At 45.5% G+C, this 21,082-nt stretch overlaps 1 protein-coding gene across 1 annotated transcript; it reads right to left on the bottom strand.

Moving 5' to 3' along the window:
• Nucleotides 1-15,369: 15,369 nt before the first annotated feature.
• Nucleotides 15,370-18,223, bottom strand: LOC147668905 (uncharacterized). The gene is made up of 2 exons (XM_086948357.1): nt 16,801-18,223; nt 15,370-16,309 (listed from the first exon to the last, which is right to left on the bottom strand). Exon 2 carries the CDS (start codon nt 16,303-16,305, stop codon nt 15,370-15,372), a length of 936 nt encoding a protein of 311 aa, XP_086804483.1. The 5' UTR covers nt 16,306-16,309; nt 16,801-18,223.
• Between the last annotated feature and the right edge of the window lie 2,859 nt (nt 18,224-21,082).

Below are 21,082 nucleotides of genomic sequence, written 5' to 3'. Positions count from 1 at the left end.
TCCTCCCATTGGACCTGAGGTTGTCCCTGTGCCGGTCTTCTTTTGCCCCGTGACCGTCTGGGGCCACGCGCTAAAAAAGGCTGGCTATTAAAGTTTTGGAAGCCTGGAAAGGGGCCCATCGGTGGCGCGAAATTACCTGGATATCCCCAGGGTCCTGGAGGCCACCACGATTGTCCGGGCATATTGTACTGGCCCCTGAAGTTCTGCGATCTTCCTCCTCTGCCGCGATTATTCCCGGCATAGGCAGGTTGATTGCTGCCCTCTGAGTCACTTCCTGTCTCTGAACTTGATCCTGAGTAATTGGATCCATATGCTCTCCCTTTCTTATTGAAATCAGGAGCTTTATAGTTGTCGCTAGTGTAGGGATACACCGTTTCCAAATTAAACTTGGCCAGATCTTTCTTAAACTTCTCAAGTTTGGTCTGAAGAATCGAATCAGCAAATTCTTTATTGGCTTTATCTGATTCGTCTTTGTTCTTTTTGAATGTGGCACTGATGGTGGCCTTGATTTTACCTTCCAGTACCTGTATCTCTACTAAAATGGCGTCTGATACCCGTTTGGCTGTGCTGATGATTAGAATTAGCCAATCCCGGGTACAGCGCCAAGCGATCATTGACCAATCCTTCAGGAATGATTTGTCACTTAAAAATAAGCGTGGAGCATTGGTTACTATAAGCCCAGGAGGTGCGCAATTGGCTCTCATGTATTCTGCCATAATGATCCCATGTGTCTGGGTCCGTGAGTTCGATTTTTTTAGAGCTAACACTTTAGTCCAGTCGTCTGTTGCATTCACTGTAGGTGTGGGCAGTGTTTCTAAGATACTGGGCATGTTGTCTAGAATGGAATGATACATTGCGTCATCATAAGCCAAACCATGGCGTTCAGCCATTATAGCTACACAATGGAGAGGACAAAGAGGTGTAAGGAACCTGTGGACAAAGGTTAATATGTTGCACAATTCTAGTTCATAGAAGTGAAGTGATCGCTTGTAATTCTGGATCAAACTATAGTAGCCCGCAGCTGCACGCTGCTCTCAACATAGAAAAAAGACAATCTAATACAGGGCTAGAGGGATGTTTACCGACCGGGCCTAAGTATTATCCCCCGTAGGAATCAAACAAACAACTACAAACTTAGGGGTCCAAAAGAGGATTCAATCGTAATTCTCTGCTCGTCAACGCCCTATCAATAGTATAAAGGTACGAACGCAATCATAACACTAACAAACCAGACCACAAGATGTGAAGAACCAGTAACGTGAGTCACCCCTGGTGTAGGATTCCCATCAACGGTCTTGTAATGATCAATATTATCATTTGGAAGTCCTTATCGGGTATTGTGTCTCTAGATCATTGAGACCGGCATACCCCGATACCCAGATACGGGGTAGCAACCCACAATCACTTGGTACTGCCACATAGTGTTGATGTGATGGGAAGTGCAGTGTAACAAAACAAAAGGAAGTGGTGATATTAAAAAAGGATAGGGAACTCAACCCAGAAGACTTTAATAATTGTTGGCCCCTTCCTTAATAAAAACCAGAACAGTATAACATCGTAATCGCAGTCCCAACAAATAGCTGCGAGGAGACCAACATGTTTCAGCCACTAAGGGATAACGCCTTCGGCTTTCGTCAGGGTCTCTGTTCTCAAGTGATACTACTGCATAGATTTGTGAAATAAAGTGTGAAAAATAAGAAAAAAACACACAAGTGAAAACCAGTAAAGGATATAATGTTCCTTCGACTGTGTCACATAGGGGTCCTCTTTTGGACCCCTAAGTTTGTAGTTGTTTGTTTGAAGTTAAGGTTAGCCATGCTACCGCCGGAACAGGAGGGCCTGGGCCTCCCGGACCTACAACTCTACTATCAGGCGGTGCAGCTTAGGACCTTGGTGGAATGAAGCAGGTGGGAATCAGAAAAGCACTGGCTCTTCTAGGATCAGGCTGTTGCGGGCAGACTCTTACAGGAAATTCCCTTCCTCCACAAGATGCATCGCCCTCCTAATCTGTACTCTTCCTTCATCTCGCGGGTGCCCATGGAGGTATGGGACCAGACTAATCTATGACATGAGCTGACCACATTTCCCTCCCCGCTTATGCCGCTAGTGGACAACCCGGAGTTCGGGCCGGGATGCGATGCTCAGGCCTTTGCCAGTTGGCGGCTGGCGGGATGCTGAGTGCTGTACCACTTATACACCACAGAAGGGATAGCCCCCTTCGAGCATTTGCGACGGGAACATGGTCTACCGAAGACAGAGAGGCTCCGCTATTTACAGGTGCGACATTGGGCACGTCATGCTCGGGTGCGGACGGAGGCGGATAGAAAGCTTCCCCCCACGAATACTGGCTCCTCTCACGGATGTCGGACAAACGACTCATTTCGGACCTATATCACATGCTGTTGCTACGGTATGCACGGGTCTACAATCCAAGCAGAATGCCCTGACCTACCTGTTGAAATCACGCAGGGGAAGGTTGATAGCTATAGCCTTAGGCTCTGCAGTTCAGAATCTTCTCTCCTTCTGGTGTACAACGCACATCCCACCTTTCAGGGCTGGCTGTTTCGACTTTGGGCAGTACTTGGCATGGAAAAGCTATCCTTAATCAAAGCTGGGGAAGGATCTAGATACGCTGAACTGTGGCAGCCGCTCCTTGCTTTGTTGGCCACAGAATTCAGGGAAGTGACATGTCCTCGATATTTGCGTCTGCTACGTCTATCACAGGCTCCTCATTGAGAGGCTCTTTGGTATGATTGGTTGTTTGTGTGCTGGCGATCACGGACCTGGAACCGGGGAGGGGGGCGGGTAGTTGGGGGAAGGTATGGAGGGTGGGGAGGGGAGGAGGGGTTGTTGGTTTTTCCCTTTACGCAGCCGACTTGACCTTATAATTACTTTAGAAAAGAGAGAGCATTGCGGGGCGTGGTTACCGTTTACATACAACTGTCTTGGGTTTTCAATGCCTCCTTCATTGTTTGGTGCGTTCATGGTCAACAATGCTTCTCTGCCTGTATTTGAGCTGCCTTTTTCAATAAAAAGATTTAATACCAAACATCGTGTGATTCTTGGCAAACTACTTAATCTCCCCGTGCCTAAAACCCTTGCTCAATGTATCTAGTGCTCACGCTCCAATACCTCTGGGACCAGTTCGCTCTAAATAAAACTACAAAACAATCTAAAAATGGGAGAAATACATTCGTGCTGCCCATATTTTTAGTACCTTCTCTGCTTCCAGGAGACGCGTAGAAATAGTCACCAGTGCATAGCCGCGGGATCTCCAGTGCAAACAAAATCTAGAACACGCGCGAAGATTGGGCAATCGCCAGGGAAACCCCGGCGAAATATATGGGGAGTGTATGTGATAAAACAACAAGGAAACTGCACCCCTTTTAAGCCAGGCTTTGAATAGTATTATAGCATACAGCCTGCATCATTTCGTCGTTCTTTTGCGCTAAGAGTATGGATTGGCACCTTTTGGGCACTGTATAAACTGAAATTGCCCAATTTGGGCAATTTAATAACTGGGAAACAAAACACTTACTGACCTAGGACGAACTGATTGACTGACTCACCAGCATGTCTCACTTACTCCCCCATCCTGCTGCTCACCATTCCCTGTTCATTTATTCCGGTGCACATTATTTTGCAGGGATCGCAGTATCCTTATACAACGAACAAACGGGTGTCGGTTATAGTGTCCCAAATATAATGGTAGTTTAAGAAACAGTTACAGTAAAAAAAAACCACAAGAAGCCCAGTGTATTTAGTGTCTAAAATCGTACTACTGATTTAGACCCCCAAGTATGCTTTTTAAGTATGTCACAAACCAATCCACTTCTCCGGATCCTGGAGGTGGTAGCAACATTATACTCACACACCGAGTATATTATATTCACTTTGCTTAATTCTTTCACCGCTTTAAAGAGCATGCTCGAGTTTTATAACTATTAGGCAACTTTTGGTGGGGCTTGATCTGTGCACACGTGAACTGAGGGACCCAATCACCAGTACATGACCAGTCAGCAGCCCCTCCAGTCTCGGCAGAAAGGCAGGCGAGCGAGCGAGGGAGGGAGGGCGGCGGCGAGCGGGGTTTGCTTAACCAAGCCTCCTGGGATCTCCACACTAAAGCCCCGACACTCCTTCCTGCATCTCACCCTACAACGTGCCTGCGCAGAGTGTACCTGTCGAGGATCAGACGGCCTGTCTGCTTCATCTCACCCCACAGGGAAACAAAGCATCCACTGCAAGTGTGTCTGTAAACAGAGGGCCTGGGCTCATCAATCAATAGCACGTTCGAGCCAGCTGAGGAAGTGTCTTAAAGTGACCAGTACAAGCACGCACGCGCCCTCTCTGATGTGACGTCCGAGATAACGGCGACAGAGATACACACTGACAAGTGCAGAGCCGGCTTTAAATCGGCCACTAAAACTTTTTTCTTTCTTTCTGAAACGGAGTACTCGGTTTTTAAAACTCATTGATGATTAATAAACCTTTGCACTTAACTGGCTCGTTAAAAACATGTGGACCTGGTGTAAACACTGCAAATCGATTCGTTGTACTGTACACATATTATTGTTTTTTGATCGTTTAGAAATGGTAATGGAATCACTATAATTTTCTCTTGGCAAGGACACTTTTCCAGCTGTTCCTAACTCTAAATTCATAGTACCGAAATGTGTTTCTATTTAAACATCTATACTGGGCTGTGACAGTTTTTTCCCAGCCTCTATAAGCAGGGCAAGCCGGGCTCAGCCCATATATACATATAATATGTGTATTTTTGTAGATATAATATTTATCATGATTCTTTTTTTCAATCTGTATAGTTACTCAAGGCAGGTGATTCAAGCAGAAATATTACCAAAAGCCCACAAAAGACAAGCAGTGGCAGAGTACACAGGTCTCGCATGGCAAGCTGGTGCAATAGTTGTTTTTGCACCAAAAATAAAGCATGTTGCATACTCCCCACTAAACGCAGCCACAGTTTGATTGAAAAAATAAATAAATGAAAAATAACCATAGCAAATAATGTTAATAGATTGGAATCGGGGCTTCCTAGCCGGCAGGTGCACTTAGAACATGTACAAAAACCCTTTTAGGCTTAGTGCAATATACATAAACATGATTCTTATGGGTGTGAACAAAAGGTACCATTGGTTTTACTGTAACCTAAAGCCATACTTTAAAACAAAAAGAAAAGCCTATTGAGAAAATTAAATAGTGGCACTTGGGCGCACTTTTTTAAGCTGATGTACAAATATGAGCAAGAAAAAAGTGCACACTCACAGTGCGAGGGAGCCAATGGCTGCAGTGAGCTGACCTTTGCTCCATGCTTTGTGCTGTGGTGGGTGGAAGCAAATGTGAATTATAGTTGACTAACCTTATGAATAACGAGGACTGAGCCAACAAAACGTCTGTTTAGGTCTCGTCCTATTCCATTCCGCAAAGAATGAATCGGACGAGACTATAGGGGCTAAACTAAGCTAAACCAAGCTCTGAAAAAAACTGATTTCCAGAAGTGCATGTGGTCTTGTGAATGCGCTTCTATCCACCTGCCTCTCATCACCACATGAAAGCCACACACTTCAAAGGCTCCGCCCCCCGCCTGCACTTCGCACTCTCCGACTTCCCCTACCACGGCCGCTCTTCCCATTCACACGCTCGTTACCATTTGCTCTCGAGCCGCATTTTTCCTCTCCCCCCTAATAAAAGCCATTTTTAGGTTTCGCCTATTATCATTCGCTTGCGAATGTAATAGGCGAGAATTCAAGTGCTCCATCGACTCGTCAAACCACTGCGGTTTTTTCACAGTGCATGTGAGTCACGTGTCCACAAAAGCGGTTCACGTGACCACACAAGCACGTGCATCTCCCTAATCTGCCTGCCACACTTCTCCTCCCCTCGCTCGCATTCCCGCCCCCCCCACCAGGCTCTCCCGCCCCCATCGGCTTCCCTCCACGCATCTCCCTAATCCGCCTGCCACACTTCTCCTCCCCTCGCTCGCATTCCCGCCCCCCCCCCAACCAGGCTCTCCCGTCCCCATCCGGCTTCCCTCCACGCATATCCCTAATCCGCCTGCCACTCTTCTCCCCTCGCTCGCATTCCCGCCCCCCCACCAGGCTCTCCCGCCCCCATCCGGCTTCCCTCCGGCCATTTGCCAGGAGCTCTCCCCCGCCCGCAGCTTGACAATGTAAACTCCTATCGCTACAATACGTATCAGTTTGCAGTTAGTAATCTCTCTTAAACTGCCTATGCACTCCCACCCACACAGAAATAGTACTGCAACTTCCTCATTTCTATCTATGTTTGCATCTGTTTCTCACTAGAGCTAGGGGTTGCACACGCTTCCCCTGGCACAGTCGTACTCCGTTAACATATTGGATTCTACGCATGCCTGCCCAGTGAAGCCCCCAGGCACCTCGGGTGTCACCCCACCCTCTCGCAGATGCGGGACTCCTGATTACGGTTACTAAAGGACTTGTAATGCAGTCTGTTCTCTAGGAACGTTTACCTTGCCATCAAGTCCAATGGAACAGTATTTGAAATGTGCGGCAGTGGCCGACTGCATCACCACATGCCGCCGGAGCTTAACGCAGGAACTTTTAACCACAGCGGGCAGCACCTCATCTGTTTACTTGTTATGTAGTGAAATGTGCGACAAGGTGCGTGGCAAAATTAAGAGTGGGTTTGTGACAAAATCTTAATTGAGGGCGGTCGCTCTACACGCATGACGCTGACATTCTAAGCATTGACTCTTGAGGCTAGAACCAAAATCTTTCATTGTGATGATATGAAAGTCCCGGGTTCAAATCCAGGCACGGCCATCCCACCCCTTTCATCCAGTCAAGGTCAACCAAAAAATAACAGGCAGTCCTGTATGAGCTCACCAGAGAGGGGAATCATGTACTCTCGATCAAAGCGCTATAGCGCATTCCCGTTTGAGATGCTAATCAACAACCAGTCAAACATCACTGGCTCAGGTTTCATCATCGGGGCGGCCCCAGAAAGCAGGCACATAATTATATTCTTGACATTTCACGGGTGGGGCCTTGGTGTACGCTTTACACACTAGAACCACCACACTCCCCTCGGCCCCTCCCCTACAGGAAGGCTCTGACACGCACCACACCCCCTCCCGGGAGCTCCTGCCCGGCCTGTGGTGCAGGCGAGAGGCAGTCTTGACTTCTTCGCCAGTCTCTGGGCCACTTAGATTTCTGTGGGAATCCAAAAAGGCCTTAAGCAAAACAAGCACTGCCGTTGCCAATAGGTTTCGCATTTGGAAAGTTGAAGCTATTGGTTTTGTAAATGACATTTTATATTTATATATCGTTATTGGCATTGTCAATAACAATATATAAATATAAAATGTCATTTACAAAACCAATAGCTCCAACTTTCCAAATGCGAAACCTATTGGCAACGCCAGTGCTTGTTATTTGTAATATCAATACATCGAAGTCACAAATACAACACATATTGCATTGCAAATGCTATAGGTGTCATATTTGCGAAAGTTAAAACTATTGGCATTGTAAATGACAAAGCTAATAATTTCGCTATTTTCAAAACCAACACATAAATACAAAATTTGTCATTTACAATACCAATAGCAAAAACTTTCTAATGCGAGACCTATTGCATTGCAAATGCTTGTTAATTCATGGGCTATATAAGCCACAGCAATACTTGTACACAAATGCAGGAAACTATCTTTGCGGCACAACATGTGCAACATATAAGTACAATATTTATGCACAGTTTTTCAAAATAAATCGCAAAATATTTATTGAGAGCTAATGCTCTATTATGCAGTTATATACTGCAGGGCCCCTCCATTGCTGGTCATTTAAACTTTTACTGGTTACTTAAACTTTATTGGTTACTGCGGTAACTGCACAAGGTTTAATACACTAAATGTATAACGTGGCAAGAGGCAGGATCACGGTTCAGGCTTCACCAGTTACTGTGCCAAATAAAAACTATGGTTATCAGCCGCCTGCATAGTTTTGCAATAGGCGGGCCAAGGGAGGGACCCCTTACTACAAGATATAAATACACGCAGTAGGGTAACTTGCCTACTGGGCCTCCTGAAACTCTTAGGTTGCAAATAGGAGGCTAAAAGGAGGTAAATTATTCATATGCCAACATGACCATAATGCTATATTGGTAGGTATGGGTGTATGCATATGCATGCATATAATACACAGCTACATGTTTTACTGTGTGGGGTGCATACATATAGAAATACATGCAATTAGGAGGGAGATACACCAAGTACTAAGGTACAGGTGAAGTTCTATACATATAAAAATTTCATGCATATATATATATATACATATATCTATCTTCTTCCTCGATTCGGTTCCTGTTATCGGGTATGCAGTGCTCTGTGCCGGTGCGTTCTCTTGCGGCTGAGCCACGCCGCTTCACATCAACTCACTCGTCCCCAAACGAGGAAAAAACGGGCCGTACTCCAGGGTGATTTGTTAAAGGGATATTTATTTCGTGAACAAGGTGTGATGCAACACCGAAACGCGTTGATCCAGGAGCGTGGTCAACCCTTTTTCAACAATGGATGTAATAAAATAAATATCCCTTTAACAAATCACCCTGGAGTGCGGCCCGTTTTTTCCTCGTTTGGGAAAGAGTGAGTGTGTATATATATATATATATATATATATATATATATATATACACGTGTTAAGCAAAACACGGTATTACATATGCAAACAGTTCATGTATGGGTTTTAATATATTCATATACGCCCCTTTTACCGGTAACACGCGCTGCATGGCGCCTGTGGTGAAAAAGATCAACAATAGAAAGGCTGTTTTCTGTAGGGGGCACATACAATGTCTTTTAAAACACCGTCACACAAGACATTTGAAGCACATACCTACTTCCTCCTCTATTCAACACTACTGGATGGCACAACCCTGTTTCTAAAACTGGCAACATGTACTTGCAACACAACATTAAGTTGGCTATATATATATACCCCAATGGCGAATCAGCTTCACTAAGGGGACTGATCGCCACGAGATGCTGGGGCATACCACAACCACAATCCTCTCATAAACATTATAGGTGGTTCACTGCGGCCGGTGTAAAATATACAACATACATAAGGCCTGAAACAGACGGTGCTGTAGATATGACACTATGCATACTCTAAACGCACTGTTACTTCTAAGGGGCATTTGAGTCTCACTCGGCAAGACTACAAACCCCAACATATAGGTACATATCTACGCACGCTGCACAGCATTTCTTTTACCAATGCAATATGTACTTGCAGCACAACATTATGTTTGATTCAATAACAAAGCTGATTCAGCTTCACTAAATGGGCTGATCACTATGAGAGGGGTGGGCTTACCACAACCACACTCCCCTCACACACACTATGGGCGTGGTGAGCCCAAAAGGTGGAAGTCTTCTCCTACCACAGAGACTGATCTTCACACCATATGGGAGCCGGCAGCTCTTCAAGGAGAGTTAGCCACTGATTCCAATCAGAAAGCCGGCAACTGAGGTTCACTGCGGACTTTCTGAACACCGCAAAGAAGCCAGGGGCTCTTCAATGGGGTTCACCGAGACTTCCAAAGGTATCCCATATGGCCGGCCAAACGCGGTTGACCGCGACCATGAAATTCTCCAAACACAGTGGGAGGTGCACACCCTCCCACTACAGGCTGCACCCACACAAACACAGTAACACAAGCAAATCAATACCTCAAACATTGCATATGCCTACCATATAGCAAAGCATGTGGACGGGGTATTATGTAGGAAACATACATCACACCTGGCCACCGGAGGGGGGCCTGCTACTCATCACAAGGTATGAGGGCAAACGCAACACACACCTAACCTGGGCTGTGTTTCTGTGGCAACTACCATTAACATCCATTCAAGGTTGAATGAGCACAAGGGCAGGGTGCAGATCTTCAGGCTTATTGGCTACATGATAGAAACTACACATGGCATGCACACAGCAAATGTTACTGTATCTCTCCCTGGCACATAATCACAAGGGAGCACAATACCAAATAACACCAGGCAATAGCCTAATCAAAATTGGGAGACCATTTGCAATTAGTAGCCAAAAGGCCCACTGTGCACAATACACTTAAAGGGCCGTCACCTTCCTTGAACCCAGGGGCCAAAGTACGTCCAGGACAACTTCTCCTGTACAGGTCAACGTTTGGATATACCACATGGGTGGAGTTTTTTCCATAAGGAAGGGATAAGCGCACACATATGTGGGCTTCTACATCACAATATATATATATTAGATATATAGCTGGTATAGTATCAGGTACATTATATGTACAAGCTAAGGAAGATAGTAGGGTAAGGCCTTTCTTCCCTCTACACTCTTCTCTCTCCTAAGAATATTAACAGGACGCATACGCATGTAACAGTGCCCATGTTCTACAATACCATGACCACGGAAGGGTGGTAACAAATTTCAACAGGGCTTCCGCATATCCCTGCAGTGGTCTGTGGCTACCAAGGTGAGCATCAGACAAAAAATATTTACTCTAGTAAATCAGCCAGGCACCCCAAAAAACCATTGAGCCTTATACACTTATGGTAAAAATCGGCCCATTGCATCAAAAATGAATTTAAAGGGAAAAAAAAAAGAAAAAAGGGAGCTAGTGGTTGGTAAAGACCATATTAAAATAACATGCACAGAATATAACAAGAAAATCTGGTGTTAGCGTACACAAGGATGAATGGGCCTATAACATTTAACCATTTGAACAAAAACATCCAATGGGGGTTGTTCCTGGTCACATCTAACATAAGAACATGCTACATATGCTAACAATGAAGACAGCCTTTCTAGTGGCAATCACCTCACTACAAAGGACGAGCGAGCAGCAGGCACTAACGCTACAGGAACCCTAGATCCAGATACGCAATGACAGGGTGGTAATGAGAATGGACCCACACTTCATGTCGAAGGTTGTGTCCAGGTTCCACATGAACCAGACAGTACAAATACCAAGCTTCTTTCAGAAACCAGCCACAAGCGCCGAGAGGGCACTGCACACTCTGGACGCTAGAAGGGCGGTATTGCACTGCATAGAAAGAACTAAGGGACACAGGAAAACTAAGGAGTTCTTTGTGTCCTCCCCAAGCAGTTTCATGGGTAGACCAGTAATAAAAGGAACGATCGCACGATGGATCACGCAGGCTATACAATTCTGCCACAAACAGGCAGGCCAAGAACTAGCAGGAGGGGCACGGTCCACTCTACCAAGAAGAAGGGGGCAACAATAGCCTTCTTGGCTGACACACCCATATACAAATAAAAAAGGAAGCACAAGTCGGACAGAAGGTGCTTCAAAATATATTTAACAACCAACGCTCATCTTCCACCAGGCCGCCGCAAACTTAACTAAACCGCTACGAAGTCTATGCACAGCATGGTGAATCCAGAAAGATTCACGCTGCAAAACGAATAGTTTCTTACCTGTCGGTGTAGTTTTGCAGCTTGAAGATCTTTCTGGATTCACTAGCGAACCCACCTACCTCCGCCAGAAAGATGAGGCTGGAGACGCAGGTGGTAATACAAGGATATATATATATATATATATATATATATATATCTATCAATGTTCCTGTTTCACCAGTCCGTGGTGAAAATAAACCAGGTCATGTGTATATGTATATATATATGAAACAATCCTCAGCTACCTCTCGCCCGGAGCCCAAATGCTGGAGACCGCTGCGCAGGAAGAAGGAAGGAGACCTCAGGTGCAGTGAGCAATCTTTTCTTTATTGTACCTTCGAGGAAGCGGCACACAGCATGACGTTTCGGCCTACACAGAGGCCTTGATCACATGACGCACGCTGGGAAAAAGTCAATTTTTAAAGTGCTAGTGCTAAGTGGGAATACTTTCCAATTGGTAGGTTAGTGGTCACATGATGCACCTACTAATAGATACAGACAACAGACTGTGCATTTCAAACACCTCTCGGGATAATCCCTGGATTAACGTCATGTTGTAACGGTGGATACTGTATCAATAAAGTGCAAATGCTATTTCATATATATACACAGTGTAAACAAAGATCACTGGATAAATCCAATTGTGCAAATCAAAAACGATGTGCAAAGTGCAATGTGCTTCATGAAGATCATACTTAACACATATATACTATATACAATATATACTCTGTACAAAAAGTCATGTACAACACCTAATTAATAAGTTAGTATATACAAAACAATATATATAAATTAATGAATCTTATATCATAAATATATAAATATATATGTTAAAACCATGACTGTACAGTGCATTGTAAAAAATATATATATACAGATGATCACAACACCGTTCACTCGGGATGAGATCTATAGTACGCGAGAATAATATTATAGCGTAAATGTTTTCGCTCTAATACCCAGATCGCAGCATCCCATTATAAATGCACAGATTTGTTTACACATACACTGAGCTGGAAAGATCACGGGCAGAGGAGATGTTGACCCCCCCCCCCAAAAAAAGAGAGGGGAAACCATCGCAGCCTCTGCCACGCTACCATCCACTATGCTCATAAATTGCCTGAACAGACCAATACCTAGAACCGGATGTACCTTAGTGAATAGTGAGTAACAAGAGGATAAACATGTGCACTTTTTTATGTGAAAATTTTCAAGATTTTTAGTGACTCTGTGACATTGTTTTCTCCTACTCTTTCTCAGTAGAGCATGCTGATTAGTTCTTATAAAAGTGAAAGAAACTCTTAGTACATCTTAGTGCAACCTAAGCCTAGGCTGCACCCCACTTTAGAACCATCCAACCCTCTGATCTGTACAGTGTTGACGACACTAATCTCAATTAGAAGACAGCCAAGAATACCACTATTATCTGTTCAGAAGCAACAGACTGCTCAACAGGGGAAGCTAATGACAGTACACGGCAGTATAGAATTATCATAAACACGTGTAAAAATCTTCGGTGGAATTCAATCCCCCGGAGCTCGACAGTCCATTTCCAGTATATACCTGGTTTCCAGCTTTCTCAGGGCCCCGTCCCTATCTCCTCCTCTCCTAAGAGGACCAACACAGTCGATAGCGTAATAGCGCAACAGGGAACTGTCATTATTATGGTGTTCCTTGAAATGACGGGCCACCGGGTATGATGGATCACTAGTATTGATGGCCCTAATGTGCTGGAGTATCCTCTTGTGCACCTGCAATTTGGTGCTACCAACATAACGGAGGGCACACGGACACTCCAGCACATACACCACATATTCACTCTTACATGTAAGTTGTTGTTTTATCTTACGTGCCTCAGAAGTGAATGGGATAGCATACTCTGTTTTATTCAATCCATGCTGGCAAGCCTTGCAGGATGAACACTTCCTAAAGCCCCTACTTTTCCCTAACCAATTTTTGCTGGTCAGGACTTCTGGGCTAGATTTCACTAGGGCATTCTGCATAGAATACGCTCTCCTGTATGTGATGGATGGGGTACTAGGTATTTTATCCCCTATCACTGGGTCACATTTCACTAGATTCCAATGTTTGGAAATTATTTTCCCCAGCGCGGCCTGTTGCCTGTTAAAGGCCCAAATCAATCTGACTGGTTGATCATTAGTGGTGGTGGACTTTTTGTGGACCTTAGGCTCAATGGCCTGGCTGCGTGGGATAGCATTAGCTTTGGCTATGGCTTTGTCCACTATTGCAGCCTGATACCCCCTAGCCAAGAATCTGGACCTACTGGCTTGCTGAGCCAGTTGGCACTGGGCTTCTGTGCTGCTTAATCGTCTTATACGCAGCATTTCACCATATGGAATGCTACGTATAAGGTGAGCAGGATGATGGCTACTGGCATGGAGGATCGTGTTTCCTGCCGTCTCCTTGCGGTATAGCCTCGTTTCTAGACTTGTTGCTCCTGGTGTAACTGTCATGTCTAGAAAGTGCACCTGATCCCTGCTGATGTTAGAGGTAAAGTGCAGATTGTAATCATTCTTGTTGATGAGGTCAACAAAGTGTTCAGCCTCCTGGCGAGTGCCCTTCCAGACTAGGAACACATCGTCTATATAACGATACCACCTAACAATAGATTGTCTGGAAATGTCAGCGTGCGTGCCATGGAGAACCTGCCTCTCCCAGTAGCCCATGTGAAGACAGGCGTAACTGGGAGAGAAGCAGGCCCCCATAGCCACACCCCTGACCTGCTGGTAATATCTATTGTTGAACATGAAAAAATTATGGTGTAAACAAAATGAGATCATTGACAGTAACATGCGGTTGTGGTCAGCCATGATAATAGGTCTCAGTCCTAGGTAGAATTCTATGGCTCTGAGTCCGTCTTGATGATTAATGCTCGTATATAAAGACGTGACGTCTAGTGTGATGAGCCACAGATCCATACCCCACTCTATATCCTGTATCTTTCTTACAAAATCATTGGAATCTTGCACATACGATGGTAACTCCTGAACAAATTCCTGCAAGAAAGAGTCCACATATATAGTTGTCTTCTCTAACAAGCCCCCACATGCTGCAATTATTGGTCTTCCCGGGGGCTTGTTTGGATTTTTGTGGATCTTAGGGATCAGGTATAGGACTGGCATGACTGGATGGTTATTCTTAAGATATTTCAGCTCATCCATGCTCAGTAGGCCAAAAGATCTCCACCCCATGAGCAAGGAATGGAAGTCTTCCTGAGCTTTTTTGACCAATGAAATGTCGCTATGTCTATAACAGTTCAGATCATTCAGTTGGGAGAGAGCTTCTTCAAGATATAGTTTTCGTGGCCACAAAACTATATTCCCTCCCTTGTCAGCCTGTCTGACAATGACATTTTCATTGGCCTGAATTTTTTGGATAAGACGCATGTACTGATCATTTTGTGAAAATCTTTTCCGTTTAGAGTTGAGCACTTTGGAGTGTAGTGACTTAATGTCTTTGACCACTGCATCGTGAAAAATGTCAAGATTATCATAGATCATAACAGGTGTGTACGTTGAGCGCGGTTTAAAGGACGTGAGTCCCCCCACCCTACTCGGCTCACCTCCAGATGTAGCTTGTGAAGATGACTGCTCCGATCTGAGAGACTCAAGGGCTTCCAAGCCTGGCAAATCACGGGCCTGCAATCCATCTTCTCCAGCTTCAACCCTTGTGACGCTGCTGCGGGTTTTACCTCCAGCAAAATGCTTCTGTAGCTTTATTTTGCGGACAAATCTATAAAGATCAATTCTTGTGTCCGCATAATTCAGATCGCAAGGAGGACAAAATGTAAGACCTTTAGACAGGATGTTAATCTCAGAATCGGACAGGACCATGTCAGTCAAGTTGACAATGGAGGGGGCAACGTCCTTCGCTCCAGATAATAAGTTCACTTCCTGTTCCATCTTTTTGCACTTTTTTTCTTTCTCTTCTGCTGATTTGGCTCTTGCTCTGGATCTGGCCTTGCGACGTTGGTAGCGTTTTGCGTTGAGTTTTTTGTTCCTGAGCGCGACTGCGTTCTCGGGCGTAGGGTCCCTCGCCAGTCTTTCCTCACACAGTCCAACTCCTCTGCTGGCGTGAGCTTTGTAAACCCCAATTGCCTTCCTGATTGAGCAGAGTTGGAGTCTGAGTCGCTGTTCACGCTTGAACTCAGGTTGGACTCCGATGAATCATCTTGCAATGCTGTTCCCTGAGCCTTGTTTGATTGATCCGCGGTAGTTGCAATTTTTTGGCCCCGTGAGGCTTTGATGGCATCATACTTTTTCGCAAAGGTGAAAATGCGACCTTCAGCATAATCAGCCTTGTCGCGTTGGAATTTCCAGGCTTTCCTTTTGCTGATGGATTCTTCTTCCTTCTGAATCCTTGCCATCATGTCACCTCTGAGTTTGTTGCATTCATTAGGACAGTCAATACTGGCTGCTTCTATGACCAGGTTAAGCTCCTCAATCTTTGCCTGTGTTTTTAACCGGTCACTCTCCGCGTAGCGGACCAGTATTTGGACTAGTTTGCGTGATGATTCTAAGTTGCAATCAGCCCATTCACGGAGCATTTCCGGATCTGGATCCTCATAGCTTGGGGCCAACATAACCCGCAGGCCACGTGGTATTCTATTCACTTCCAGGTAGCGACTCAGTGAACGGTGCTCCCACCACTTGGAGAGTTCCCTTTTCATCAACTTCTCCAGTTTTTTAAAATGTTCACGAACGCTAACAACTTCGACTGCTGGTGCACTTGAGCTGGATGGTTCCGCTGACCCCCCGGCCGGGGAGTCATCAAACGCATTAAGCGCTGCCTGTTCCCTCGCTTTCAGTGCGTCTGCCGACATGCCGCTTCCTCTTAGTAATAATTGCGCGTGATGCGCACTCACAGCTGTTTTGGCGATCACTGCAAAATGCAAGCCGCCGTACAGTAGCGCACACTCTCTCCTTACCGGTGTTTTCTTCTCTGCGCCACTTCGCTGGTCCCAGCCGAAGAATCTCAACCAAAGCAAAACGCTCGGCAGGCTCCGCAACGGGTTCACTAGCAGCGCAGCGTTTGCAGTAACCGGGGGCAGGAACAATTACTCCCTACCGGGAGAGACAAACGACTTCCGGGTCAGCAGAGGTCTCGGCTTCCTGTAGTTCCGCCCGAGCAAGGGGAGGGGTCATCCAAATACCGGCGAAGCACACTGCCGGTCTGGCAATATGAAACAATCCTCAGCTACCTCTCGCCCGGAGCCCAAATGCTGGAGACCGCTGCGCAGGAAGAAGGAAGGAGACCTCAGGTGCAGTGAGCAATCTTTTCTTTATTGTACCTTCGAGGAAGCGGCACACAGCATGACGTTTCGGCCTACACAGAGGCCTTGATCACATGACGCAGGCTGGGAAAAAGGCAATTTTTAAAGTGCTAGTGCTAAGTGGGAATACTTTCCAATTGGTAGGTTAGTGGTCACATGATGCACCTACTAATAGATACAGACAACAGACTGTGCATTTCAAACACCTCTCGGGATAATCCCTGGATTAACGTCATGTTGTAACGGTGGATACTGTATCAATAAAGTGCAAATGCTATTTCATATATATACACAGTGTAAACAAGTGTATATATATATATAGAGAGAGAGATGTTTGCATACGTATGTACACACATACATGTATAAAAAAGGTGTGTACATGTCAATATGTAGATAATATTAATAAAGAAGTCACCTTATGAAAATCGACAAGTGTCCCTGCACTCTCAGCCCCTTAGGCAATATATATAGTAGACTTATTAAGCAATGAGACAAAATTGCAAGGCAGAAGGGGAAAAAATAATCTGAGAGCCTGCACACACACAATGGGGGTTGTAGCCTCACCAGAGGGATCAGGTTTCGCAACCTCCCACAGCAAAAAAAAGAATAAAATACAAAGCACTTTCCGAACTCCAACCACTAGATGGTGGACTATGCACAGCATAGTGAATCCAGAAAGATCTTCAAGCTGCAAAACTACACCGACCGGTAGGAAACTATTTGTTATTAACCCCAGAATCGAGAGAAAGTACAAAGCTGCCCCTGCGGACCTAGCCTACATTAAGGGCCCGTACATTTAGATTCCCTAGAAAGTCTGTAATGCTAGGAAAAGGACCAACTCTCAGACATCAGGGGATGCTCAACCCTGATAAAGAGTCCAAACTCTTGGACACCACTGGCAAAAGAACAGTGGCACAAGCAGCTAACGTATGGTGTATCACTCAAGCTCTGTAAGTCAGGTACGATCGAGCACATTACGATGAACTAGAGATCCTATTGCAGCCACTCCCAGACAAATATAAAAACAGGTCCAATGACCTCATACAGGAGGGAAACATCACTAACGCCTCCATTCGTTGTGCTCTGGATGCAGCAGATAACACCTCCAGAGCAGTCAACACAAGTGTTCTCCTGCGTAGACCTGCTTGGCTTCGCATTTAAACCTGAAGTACAAAGTTCGATCTTAAACCAGCCATTCGATCAGGAACACTTATTTTGGCCTAATGTAGATTCATCACTTAAAAAGAGGAAGAAAGACATACACAGCTAAATCAATGGGAGCCTTGCAATCGCAAGCTCCCAGAAGTTCCTTTTACAAAGGCACCTCTAGAGGCTACTCCTCTGATAACCCCTCCACCTCTTCTAAGGCTCACACCCAGTCTACATTCACCAGAGGTTACCAGAGAGGAGGCGACAGAGGCAACAATATTAAAGGTAGAGGCAAGACCAACAATACCTGATCTGCCTCCACCCCTACCCAATGACTTCCCTCCGCTCCCTCCAGACCACTCCACTCCGGTCGGGGGAAGAATACAACCGTTCCTTCCTGTCTGGAGCAACATCACCACAGACAGGTGGGTGAGACAAATCGTTCAATCAGGTTACTGTCTGGAACTTACCTCTACCCACCCAAACATACCACCTAAACAGCGCCCAATGCCTGTAAAACATTTATCACTGCTCAAGCAGGAAGTCCTCTCCCTCCTACAAGAGAGTGCAATAGAACCAGTTCCCCTGCAGCAACAAAACACAGAAGTTTACTCTCTGTATTTTCTCATACCAAAAAAGGACGGCTACGAGACCTAGTCTAGACCTCAGACCCCTAAACCTGTAAATACACTCAGACCATTTCCACATGGTCACACTTCAGCAGGTCCTTCCTCTTCCTTCACAATTCGACTTCCTTGCCACGCTAGATCTCAAGGACGCCTACTTCTATATTCCCCTTCACACATCTCACAGGAAATATCTCCGGTTTGTAGTGGACGGTCAACACTACCAATTCAAAGTACTCCCTTTCGGCGTCACCACAGCACCCCGGGTATTCACCAAGTGCCTGGTGGTAGTTGCAGCTCATCTAAGACAACCCATTCACGTCTTCCCATATTTGGACGACTGGCTTATAAAAGCCAGCTCATACAGTTGTGTGTACATCACACCCACGCCACTATTCAACTACTCAACAACTTGGGGTTTACAGTAAACCATGCAAAGTCTCCTCTACAACCGTCCCACATACAACAATAAACACCTCAAAAGCGCTTCCCTATCCCAGTCAAGTCAGTATATCAAGCATGCAAACCCCCATAACCAAATTTCAGCCTTAACACTTCCAGCTTGATTCTTCATGCAGCTCATAGGGATGATGGCCTCTTGCATATTCATAGTGCCTCACGCAAGACTCCAGATGCGTCCTCTCTAAGAGTGCCTAGCACACCAATGGAACCAGGCTCAAGGTCAGCTAACAAATCTGGTGTTGGTAGATGGTTACACTCATCGCTCTCTGCAGTGGTGGAACACCAAAAACCTTTCCAAAGGGCGACTGTTCCTTGAGCAAGTGCCACAGATTGTCTTGACAGCGGACGCATCGCTCTCCGGCTGGGGAGCTCATCTATTACATCACGCCATGCTGGGCAGGTGGACTCCTCAACAGAAGTTACTCCACATCAACCACCTGGAGTTACTAGCCATATTCCTAGCCCTAAAAGCATTCCAGAAGCAAATATCAGGCAAGGCTGTCCTAGTCCGCACAGACATGACGGGGATGTACGACGTTACCACGCATGGTTTTACCACGCGTACCTTTACAACGCGTTTTTTACAACGCAAGTCGTTGCCACGACTTGCGTTGGAGGGGTGCGGACTTAGGAATTTTTTTATTTACTATTCCAACACCAGCCTACATACAATAGGGAAGGTGTTGGATAGTAAATTAAATTATTCCTTGTCCTGTAGCGCCCTCCAGCGCAAGTCGTGGTTACGACTTGCGTTGTAAAAGAAGCGATGAAAAGGTACTGCGGAGTAAAATCCGCGTTGTAAAGGATGTTCCCCATATGACAGCCATGTACTACATACAAAAACAAGGCGGGACACATTCTCTGCAGCGCTCTCAACTAGCACAAAGCATATGGAGATGGGCTACACCTCACAACATTTTTCTCCTAGCCTAACAAGTCTTGGGAGTCCAGAACAACATAGCCGATCTGTTAAGCCATCAAACACAGTAGATTCTTGAGTGGGAACTTCATCCACAAGTTCTTCAACCATTTTTTCAAATGTGGGGACAGCCAGAGATAGATCTCTTTGCCACACACAAACGCCAAATGCCCAAGCTTCGCTGCCAGATATCCACACCCATTGTCCAAAGGCAATGCGATATGGATAAATTGGTCAGGCAAATTTGCATGCGCTTTTCTCCCTTTCCTCCTCATGCCACTAGTGGTGCGCAAGCCACAGCAACACTCACTGACTCATTCTAGTTGCTCCAACTTGTGCCAGACAACCTTGGTACACCACATTACTAAAACGGTCAGTGGTTCTGGACCAAAAACGACACCTCTCCCCACGCCTATTACCCCAAAACCGTGGAGAGATCAGACACCTGGACCCAGTGCAGCTCAACCTTGCGATCTGGCTTCTGAGGTTTTAGAATTCAGTTACCTTAACCTTCCCCCCGACTTCCCTCCTTATTAAGGAGGCTAGACGTGCCACCACTAGAGCCTGCTATGCAGCCAAGTGGAAAAGATTCGTCATGTATTGTCATAACACCATCCATCCCCTAGATGTGTCTATCCAACACATCATAGGTTACCTACTACACCTCCAAAAGTGTAACTTAGCCTATACATCTATTAGGTTGCACCTCGCAGCCATAGCAGCCTATTTACAAAATAGGCAACACTTATCACTTTTCAGAGTACCTCCCATCAAAGCATTTATGGAAGGCCTTAAAAGAATAATTCCTCCCAGAGTACCACTCTCACCTGTGTGGAATTTAAACATAGTTCTCACAAGACTAATGGGTCCTTCCTTTGAACCGCTACATAAATATGAGCTACAGTTTTTAACATGGAAGGTTGCTTATCCAGTATTGGGGTATCTTTCATAGATTCCCATGCTTAGAATCATCCCTGCCGACAAGGTGTGAGTCTTGCGGTACAATAAAACCTATACATTACAGTCATAATAACATTATACTATAGGCTACTGTAGATAGCAAAGTCACTACATTAACCTATCTTAGTCCTTTTGCAAAAAGAATCAAACTTGGAAACCAGCCAATCAGGTAGCAGCACCCTCTTGGAACTTTCCCCACAGAGGCAAACCC

This window comes from Lissotriton vulgaris, unplaced genomic scaffold (assembly GCF_964263255.1).
Source record: "Lissotriton vulgaris unplaced genomic scaffold, aLisVul1.2 SCAFFOLD_956, whole genome shotgun sequence".
Classification (NCBI taxonomy): Eukaryota; Metazoa; Chordata; class Amphibia; order Caudata; family Salamandridae; genus Lissotriton; species Lissotriton vulgaris.
The sequence above is the reverse complement of the archived record's forward strand: the minus strand, read 5'-3'. Positions and strand labels throughout refer to the sequence as shown.

What these genes read in the sequence shown, in the direction of transcription:
- LOC147668905 (XM_086948357.1), bottom strand. Translation starts at nt 16,305, where the DNA reads ATGTCGGCAGACGCACTGAAAGCGAGGGAACAGGCAGCGCTTAATGCG.